Here is an 11,068-nt window from a genome sequence, read left to right on the forward strand (position 1 = left end):
AAAAATACTTTCCAACAAAGCTGATGCTTCCAACTAAACCATATTATCAGTTCCACCTGATACAGATAACTGGCTAACTAATCCAATATCCGACACGAACTGGTAACTGGACGAGACGCCGTGGTTACGAGCTTTCCATTTACCCGGGATGAATATGAAATCTCATCCGATACAAACCAGAGTGCGATTGAAAACGAGTACCGAACACTAAGCGCAATGGCATCAAATCAAAGATGAGAGTGCCACGAGCACACAAAAGCCAAATTACCAGTGGGACAGGATTTTCAGATTACTTAGCCATATGGGAAATCGGCGAACTGGTATGCTCAGATGCATTACATGGTTCTGGATGCATGACGTTGTTTTGATAGCTCGGTAACCTTCCTTAAAATCATTCCTTCCTCACTCGCAGTAACTACAATATAACATGCATAATATCAGTTATAATAGCAAATAAGATTTTGATATGAAATCTCCCTCAAAACTCAGTTATTAGATGGAACACACAAATTTGGTCAGAAACGTATATTGCACTTGACTACATGCTTAAACGAATGCAATACAAATATAATAATATAGATATTTCAATTTTAGGCAACAGATCAACCAAGCAAGAAAGGTTGCACACCATTCTATACACTTGTTCAACCAAAAATGTCTAAATCACTATGGCAAGCGGACATTATTTACTGCAAATCTTCAATTATTATGTTGTTTAAAACTTCTATGAGGCTCTCTAGTCCAAATATGTATCCTTTGTCTGGTCCTTTGTGGATGATACTGGCATCCATGTTCCCATGCGTCGATTTTGCAAAATCTATCATCCGAACGTCTACAGATTCTGATCCTGAAACAATTTCTTCATTTTCTGTTGATTGTATATTATCATCATCTTCTCTAGATGATAGAGTTTCGTCTTGGTCAGAAGCCTGGAGGAAAAATTTAAAAATGAACAGATGACAATCAACTTTTTTGCCCAAAGCAAAGCTACGAATACTCACTCAATAGTAAAAATACACCCATCACAGTAAGAGCTACTTACATATACAGATTTATACTCATGACGAGTCAGTCAATTGATTTGAGTCTCCTTTTTAAATGCTATATTGGAAAAATTTTAAAGTTTTGCAGCAATACCTCAAAATAGGCCGTGTTGATGCCAATGTAAAGTAAATATTATAAATAAAATATTAAATCCTAGTTTGACTTTCAAAATAACATTGGTATAACACAAGGTTGATTTCTTAGTGTCATATCATTCATATTTATCCTTTCCTTATTGTTTATGATTGTTACAATTACCCGTACTCTAAAGAACAGCAACTCGATTTGACTTATGAGTGAATGATCGACTTGAACAAGTGGTCTCAAATAACCTTTGACCTGTGATTGACGTTTCATGACTTGCATCCAACCCTGGTACTCGCCAGCAAATAAAGATTGACTCGATATTCAATCCAGTTAGAGTCGATAGCATCAGGAAAACAGATAAGCTATAGTGAGCTCAATATGGCTTAATTTCTTTGGAAAAAGTTTATGTTAGTGTCACCTATGATGCTTACTTTGGTGCTGAAATCTTTGTTTGATTTTTCTGATATTTTATCGCTACCACAATTTTGCACATCTTCACTCATTCCATCATACATTACTAAGAGAGAGCTTGAATAGAAACGATAGGACGGAAGTTTATTCAATTTTTTGATGAGGGAACGTAAATTGTTAATAATTGGCTGAATAAGGTCGATTCGCATCTTATATCCGTTGTAAAAAAATTCTCGTAATGTTTTTCCAAAACCTTCGACAGTCAAAGATCGGCCGAAATATTTGTTCCGACAAAGGAAAGTTCCAGATTCATGTCTGTAAACCTGGAAATGAAATTGGAATAATTAATGAGGAAACATAACTTTGTGTCCTGAAACCGAAACTAGATAATACAACAGTTCTTATTCAGAAGAAATGCATAAAGCACTACTTACCTTTGTATAAAAATTAATATTATTGATGGAAGAGATATGTATGAGAAACCATTGAAGACTAATTGACAGGGCTGTGAAATCCGAAAAATTAACTGCATTTCAACTTTTAGCAAACTGAAACAATTTAAACCAGAAACACCAACACAACTACAAGCATGGTAGAACATTGGTCGGACAAAAACCATTATTATTGAAGGTGTAGATATTACTCAAAGATAAACACACGGATTCACCTCTGCATGGTGGTCATCAGTAAAATCGGATGGGCACAAAATTTGAGGTAATTAGTGCTGGTAGGCTCATAATTTTACAGGACAATAACAATGAGCTACAGCCCAGTGAACAGTATGTAATAATGTCACCACCTATGATGCGTCTGCATTATCGTACCTGCATTCCTGCAAGCCTGACACCCAGAGATTGTGTTGTACTTTTTGCACATTTTTCCAGATGTCTTTGTCGTTTGGCATCATCATCAAAATCACCATGCACCCTCGTTCCCATCTTCAAATCCAAAATACATGGACATTTGAATCGACTTGCCACATTTTCCAGTAAAATACATTCTGCAAATGAGCAATTATTAGACATTGGGCATTGAGTTTATATTTTTCATCACACTATTTTATATCTTGCCAGGATTTGCAGGTTTGAATCCCATGTGTGAGAGGATTCTTGAATTAATTAGTTAGCGGAGTGGTTCATGCAACTGCTGGTTCATTTCTCTAGCAACCAGGTACAATCAACTTAACAATTACATGGTATTCCTATACCAGAACTAATAAGCTGTTACCAACTGTAAGCTGTGGTTTGCCACATGATTTAGTTATCTTTCCACTGTCAAGGTATTGATAATAGAAATCATATTCTATATTTTTAACAAAACTATTCTGTATCATGTAGAAAAATAATTTGTGAGTGACACCCTGGTATTTTAAAAGGGTATAATTTTACATGTACCTGGGGCAGATAAACTTACTTTGTTTTATCAGGCAATTTATCCATAATTTAAACTGAGCATTAACAGCCATTTCGCAGGTACAGGTGTACAGGAATTTAAAAATGAGAATCTAACCAGTTGTAAGGGTAACAGGCAACAGCCAATCAGCCATTATCATTGGTATGTTGCTTATAAAAAAACAGTTCATAAGACTAACGTCAGATGAAGAAAAAAAATGTGGTCCATACTTTGTACTACTTTATTTGTGCTATGCAGATGTCTTGTCAGGCCTTCTTTATATACTTTTAACGTCCATGGGTTAAATCTTGGTTTTTGAGTTGATTTTTCAATATCGTTATCAAGACTTCCATCACTACGTTCAATGCAGAGACTTCCAGTACGTTTTAGTCGAATTCTATAATAATAATAAAAAATAATCTTCTATAAAATCAGAATCGAAAGTATAATTTTTTGCCCGGGGCTTGAAACACAAATGAAGAGTTTGCTTTTGTTTAATTCTACAAGAATTGTAGACATGAAGAATCACAAATCAAAATTTATTTCAATACTTTGATTACTAGCAAGGCTGCATAGTCTTGGACAAAAGTTTGAGTTTCTCAGATCGTAACAGTCTAATTTGCAATTTTTTTTTATAAAATAACGAATCTGAATATAGAATGTCATATTTACTATTTGAATATGTAAGAAAAAATTCATTCCTTCGTTATTAATATACACACCTTTTTCGTGAACTTCGTTCTCCCGCAGAATGTACTTGCGTAATTAATCTTTTACATGAATCATTGGATACGTTTTTATTATTTTTATTTGTCGTTGTTATTTTGCTTAACGAAAGTTGAGAATTTTCTTCTTTTTTATCAATTTGGTCATTTTCGTCATTATGAGAAGGGAATGCTGTGAGTGCAATTGTTCCATCTTTGGTTTCTTCTATGTTAACATTGACTACACCTGTGCGAAATATATTGTAATATTACTTCGACTAATCCGAATTGAACTTTACATAAAAATATAGTAGTAACGTAAATCGTGTACGGTGGTTTGTAAATAAGGGGTGACCCAGACAAAACAAAACCCAATTCATTTGTAACTTTTGTGCAAAGTGTCCTCGATTACTTAAACTTTTAGGTCTAATCATACACGAGAAGAAATTTACGTGTAACCCTGTAAGTTAAAAATTTATTTAATGATATACAAAAGATCTATTTTAGAAAAACAAATCAAAAATCCTATTTTTCATAAAATTCGTCACTATTGAAAAAAAAACATGAATCATTTTAATTAAATTGATGAATTAATCTTTAGCATGTGATGTTAATTAGGTTTCTATGGGATCAACTACTTATCCTTCTTCAATGCTTTTGCGCTGGTAGTTATGTATATATATAATACAAGGATGCTATAACAAGAGTGCAGATAACTATCATAAGTGATCCAAAACTCACTTAGTATAATATTTATCACATGGTGAAATCGTACTTCCCAAGGCCTTAACTTTTAATAAATTTAGTATAAACTTCTATCATACATAAGAACATGTATGGGCATTCTACTCAGAACCAATTAAGCCATCATGACTCAATATAAGTATCATATGCCGGGGCACATGAAACAGAAAAGGAAGCACTTGTCACGTTTCAGACTATCTTTTCCATATGGATTTTACTCAAAAGCAAAAAAGCAAAAAAAAATTACAGAATATTTTAATAATGATACCATAAAAAGGCAGTAACTGTCATTTAGTCACACAGATTCGAAGAGTAATGAAAACCTAAATAACATAATAATAGACCTAAATTAAATGACTTAACTATCAACACCCACACAACGTCCTAAATACGATATAACTCAGTAACACCATATTCTCAAGAAACTAGTTTCGCGAAGGTACTCAATAATATGACATTAGTAACAAGCAATACTTGGGAACATTAATAAGAAATACCATAATTAGTTCGTTGGATTCCAATGAAGGCTAACAAATATTGAACTATAATTCTCAAGAACATATTTGATTAAACCTGTGGTTCCCAAACCGCCGCCCAGCATAACAATTTAATATGGCCCGCCAAACTCGAGTGAAATAGTTTAAAACTTGATGTTTTTTTTCTTTGCGTTCTAGATAATGCCAATTGTTGCCATTATCACAGTTTTACGCATGTGTATATTCGTGACAATTCAATAATACCGGTATCTTAATTATACGAACTAATGCCGATATCTGCCTCTTGCGGGTGCTCCCCTTTTCTGGCCCACGGGCCACGAATATTCTTCTGGTTCTAGTTTGGCCCCCGGTCAATCAACTTTGGAAACCACTGGATCAAACTATATGTGATGAAGTACAAAGTTGAAACGCATTACCTCATTTTACATATGAATTTTTGTCATTTCATTTTATTAATACAAATTCATAGGAATTAATATAAAAGCTCAGGCCCTATTCTACCATATTAAAGGGTGAACTCAATTGAACTAAATCAAAAGGTGAATTGAATTTCATACAATGGCATTCAAAAATACTGAATCAGTTTGCACAATGAGAAACAATCAGACAATCGGTTATATTTCAATTAAATTAGTCATTGTTTAAAGAATGAAAAAGGTATTATGCTTCAGAACATAGCTTTTGTTATGTAGAATGAGAAATAAAATTCTTATGAAACCAGAATCAACCTTGTTTTGATGGAAACAATAATATAACACTGTTTTATTATGTCAATAAAGTACGCAGATTATTATTTTGACATCTCGCGAGTTTGCTGGCAATGGTGCCTTTGTCAAGATGAAATAGGGAAAAAATATGGTTAGAGGTCGCTGTCCTAGTAAACTGGGCCCTCAGACACCTAGTGGGCCATGAAGTAGTTCTCTGGGGGCTACAGCAAAGGTCTTCACAAGGAGTCATACCAGACTGATCCTGTTCCTTCAAAAAAAAATTTTTTATATTTACAGTGTCTGCTCCCGATGGCCTTGTAACAAGTTAGTATTTGAAAATCGTCACGAAAAAAAATTAAAAATGATGATTTAGCTTGATACCTTTATATTGTGGAGTATATTGAAGAATATCTGTTGGAAGTGATTGATAAAAATAATATTCTCTGAAATTGAGTGGTTTACAGACTGTTGTTTCATTTAAACACATCATGATTGCCCGACCAGAAACCTAAACACAAAGAATAAGTCTTTTAGCAAGCATAAAATGGGATTTCAAAAATTCAAATTATCGCCTTTCTTTAAAAAAAAATTAATTATTACATCATAATTGTATACACAACAGACCAATCATAGCATGGCGGATGGTCATGACAATGGTAGATAACGAATGGATCATCAAACTTCATTGATCCAGACATGTTCAATAAAAGTCATTTCACGTATGAGGAAATTGTCATAGCTCATAGGAAATGTATAAATGAAAGGCCAGAATAGAAATTGAGTATAGACACAAACCAATACTCTTCCTTCCAATATCAATCAAATATGAAATAATGTAATAGTTTATTCCCATTTTGGAATGTTAAAACAGAAAATCTATATAGACTCTCTTAGTAAAAGTTTTATGTAATGAGGATGTAAAAAATTGAATCAAATATTTAAATTAACATAAAATTATTCAATATTTTAGAATCTTGATTTTAGAAATAAGTCGAAATAATTTCATTGAAAAATTATCCTTTTCATAATCAATTGCAGTATAATGGTATGACCAAAAAAGCTTTCATTTAATTTCTGCAAACTATAAATAACAATAACCATGAAATCACTGTTTATATTACTGTAATTTTCTTGTATTTCTCATTGAATATTACAGGTTTCTGTTGAACATTACCCAATTTAGAAAATACCATATTTAAAAAATTCTATTTTGGCTCTCCCTGGACAGAGTTTTGGTTAAAATGGGCCAAATGATTGACTAACACATAGCAATTCATTTTATTGAGTTAATTTCCTAAAAAAATCAATTGAAATTCTCATATGTCAATCTGTTAAAGCCATAAAAACTGTATTTTCATTAAATTTAAGAAGATCAATATTCACCATAACTCATTTTAAAACAGTAAATGCATTTATTGATAAACAGAAATGAAGCACTTACTAAACCCCATTGGGAAAATCAATAAACAAGAATCGCGCTGCAGATGTAGGTGAGAGTACAAAAAGTATAATTGGAATACATGCCAATTTTAAAATTTCTGTTACTCAATTCTCGATTTTTCAGAGATAAATACAAAAAAATTTAAGTTCAGTTTTTAAAATATTTTTCAATCAGTTCCAAAAATTTCAGAAAGGAAGGAAGAAATTTCATTTTTATTTCCTTTAAGTAATAGAAGTGCTTTAATATAATTTTAAATAAAACAGTATAAGGTAACATACTTTAATAATATAGATTTGTCAGGATATCAATACTAACAAATTGGTACTTTCCATATTAATTTGTGCTTCCAATACGGGAAATCAAAGAAGTATTGTAAGTTTAAATAGAATTAAAAAGTAATGCCACTCAGAAAAGATGTTTTGAAAATAAGAGGGCTATTTGATTAGTATCGAAAATTCTGTAGAAAATCAAGCATTTTTTTTTGATCCGAAGAATTATTTTCAAAATTTCAATTTTGTTTAAAGACAACATTTATCATACCTGATGTAGAAACGGCTGTAATGAGACGCCGTCTGGTGGATAAATTGAATCATAATCCTGTCCTTGTAGTTGAGCATTGTTCATAATCACCATTATCGAAAGAAGCGTAATAACGCGTTGCAACTTGTATGAAAAATTTGACGACGAATTTACGAATTTTTACAAAATATTAAATAACACTACTTATATATAAAGGATATTTACAATTCTATTTTAATAATTATTATTTTTTGTGTGAAATAGTGAAACTGAAAAATCAGAAAAAAATGACAAAATTATTGAATAGGACAGAAATACAACCCTAAAAATTCCAATAAAAACAATAATAAAATGACGTATGCAAAACGATTCGCAGACCTGCTTTATGTTTAAAAAATATCACAAACTGAATATCCATAGTGCATATCTAATGAAAATACGGTAACCACAACTAAATAAAAACCATCCTCATATACCTGTACTAGTACTATAAGATCTGTATTTATTTTGTGAACAAGCCTTGTATTGAAAACCCCATATAGGGCTCTGTAGGTATTCTTATATAGACAGATACCCAATACGAACATAAAAGAAAATCATTTCACTACACACAATGAGAAACCTAATGTTTTTCCCCCTGAATGAAGACCAAGTATACTACAAAGAGATGAAAACAGTCAACTGTGGGCATTGCCTACTTTATTATTCAGTATTGTCGCATCACAGACCCGTAACGATGCGCGAACAAAGGAACAAAAATATTCCTATGACAAGTGTCCACTCTATATAAGCCGTACTACTAGTAATCATATATTGACTTATATTATTCACTTTGATAACTACTTGCGTCATACAATAATAATGAATCACGAGATGGGTACTCGAGGGACTACTACTGTCAATAATATATTTTCATAATCGTAGGGCATATTCTAAGTACTTGACAAAAAATATTGACCAAATATACGCAACAAACAATCTGCAAACATGGAATGTTCGAGTTCTATTGAACGGAACAGAAACTTTAAATGTTAGTTCACCTTTACTGGCTTCGTGCTAACTGTTCCTGTCATTTGAAATAATGATAAATTTACTGTGTATGAATAAATTGATTAATAATATTTTTTAAATATAATACTAAGATTAAATAACTACATAGGATAGCTTACTCAAATGAAAATAAAAAAGTCTCCTATGAAACGTCCATATCTGAATACTTTTGTATGCAAATATAAATAAAGATATTTTATATTCATGATAATTCCAAATTTTAATGATAAAGTTACTAACCTAAATCAAAATTTAGTGCAAAAAAGGCAAAATTTATGGAAACAAACACTTGAAAATGGGAAATATAAATCAATACACATATATTATAAAAACCAAAAATCTTAATTTTCTTTCACATTAATTTCTGTACCTAAGACCGAACATATCTCAAGATAGACAATTCTTAGGAATAAATTTTTTGTTTGTTTTGTTTTTTGTTTTTCATTACTTTATAAAATTTCGGGATGATATATAGTAGAATGCGAGTTTGACAAGACAGATAGGTTTCCAACCTGGAACAGCAATGTGATTGATGTATGATATAAAAAATAAGTAAACCAGTAGCTATGCCAATCTGTTGGATTGAGAATTCAGTGCAAAACATAATATTTCATGAATTTGGAATCCAATATGACAGTTCTTATTTTTTCATAATAATCATCATAATAAATTACCTATTACCAATTGTCCCCTAATATTAAAAAAAAAAAAAAATTAGGAAATAAATGACACTACATAATAACTGTGAATGGGCACCATGGTACAGCAGTTAAAATATTGGGTTAAAAAATTGCCTACCAACTCACCAAGGGTGGAATAAAGTGGGTGAGCAATGCCAAACTGTAGGCTTGCCTTACCTTTCAGTGCTGCTTGAACAGAGCATTATTCAGTGAAAGTTGTAAAATTATACAGAATAATTCAACTACATCTTTGCTTGCTAATATATAATTCATAATGTACAGCATTCAAAATATAATAGCCCACGCAACTATTTAGCAATGATTTCAAAATATCTAATTGCTTCTTTTTTGTTGCAATTTGTACATATATCCATTTTTTAATTAATGAAGATTTAGGAAGATTTAGTAGTTAGGCTATAAATTAGAATATCATATTTGCACCATCAACTGTTGCCCTTGAATTTGAATAAAAAAGGCTCAGTTATTTCATGTATGGGTCACGCATGGCCATACATGACAGGATTCAAACCATAAAGCATTATAAAATTAACACTAACAAAGAGCACTAATTTTTATGAGATTGGGTGACTTTACTACCTGATTGTTGCAAAGAACTCTAATTTTACAATGTTAATTAAAACTAATTTACGCTCGTTATTAGATCTCATCATTAGGTTCAATTGAGTGATAAATTACTGAAATTTATGAGCAACATATTGTAAAATTAAAAATTAATACTAAGAATTTCCTGCAGTTATTTCTATTTTTGTTTAAAGTAGGTAATATTCCTTGGAACTGAAAGCCACAATTTACTATACAAACATTACTATGATAATAACTTAGGTATATACTTTAATAACAACACCACACCATCCCTTTTTCCTCATTGGCGGTTTCACTTTAGAATCAAATTACGTGCCTCGTTGAGCACTCTGGCACGTTAACAAGTTGCAAATATTCTGCAAACACTGTTTATAAATATGTGCTAAGTCTTAAAAGTTTCTGTATAGGCTTAGTAAAGCATGCAAGTTATTTTGGTAGAAATACCTCCCTCCATTGGAGGCAAAATAAATAAACAGAATTATAACTGGTAAACAATAACAATGCCTATCTTGTAAGTACAGAATAATTTTTAAAATTCACTCATAGATTTTAAATAGAATAATATATGACATGAATAAAAATGATTTGAATATTTTTAAGCAACTAAATAAATAAAACAATCAAAGATAAAATAACCTTTTCAGCGAATTTAATGAAAAATTTTGTTTACAACTACTTGACCTGATTTTTAAACATGGATTTTCAAATCAACTGAAGTACTAATGATATTTTAATGTTACCCTGAATTACGGTTTTTATGGCAAAAATAGAACATTGAAAATAGATTCGAAAGTAATGTTTTTATTCAATTTTTTCCAGGCTTATTGAAACATCTAATAGCAAGTTAAAACAGAAAAACTAGAATATTCGTTTTTTTCTGAGCATCCTCAATCGTATTTCTTTTATATATTATACAAAAAGTCCGCAAAATAAAAAACTGGCTCATTGAGATAAAAAACAACTAGACGCCTGCAGCAAAACAAGCAGACAAACTGCAAAAGAGGAAAAGCTGCTGAAATATATATAGCACGAGCCGTCACGAGTGAGGTTCATTAAAACCACAGTAACCATGGATGACTTCGCAACTTGTTTCAACTTTCAAAAACAAGTCTAGTACAAATATTTTATTACATTTAAAAAACAAGTAAAATTAATTTTTATTGAACACATAATTATAATCAAAAACTAT

At 31.3% G+C, this 11,068-nt stretch overlaps 1 protein-coding gene across 1 annotated transcript; it reads right to left on the bottom strand.

Annotated features, from left to right (window-relative positions):
• Positions 1-510: 510 nt before the first annotated feature.
• On the bottom strand, positions 511-7,831 carry LOC120334103 (inositol hexakisphosphate kinase 1-like). The gene is made up of 7 exons (XM_039401555.2): positions 7,568-7,831; positions 5,968-6,094; positions 3,657-3,885; positions 3,165-3,331; positions 2,367-2,542; positions 1,563-1,865; positions 511-929 (listed from the first exon to the last, which is right to left on the bottom strand). Exons 1-7 carry the CDS (start codon positions 7,658-7,660, stop codon positions 687-689), a joined length of 1,338 nt encoding a protein of 445 aa, XP_039257489.2. The 5' UTR covers positions 7,661-7,831; the 3' UTR covers positions 511-686.
• Between the last annotated feature and the right edge of the window lie 3,237 nt (positions 7,832-11,068).

Source organism: Styela clava, chromosome 15, assembly GCF_964204865.1.
Source record: "Styela clava chromosome 15, kaStyClav1.hap1.2, whole genome shotgun sequence".
Taxonomy (NCBI): Eukaryota; Metazoa; Chordata; class Ascidiacea; order Stolidobranchia; family Styelidae; genus Styela; species Styela clava.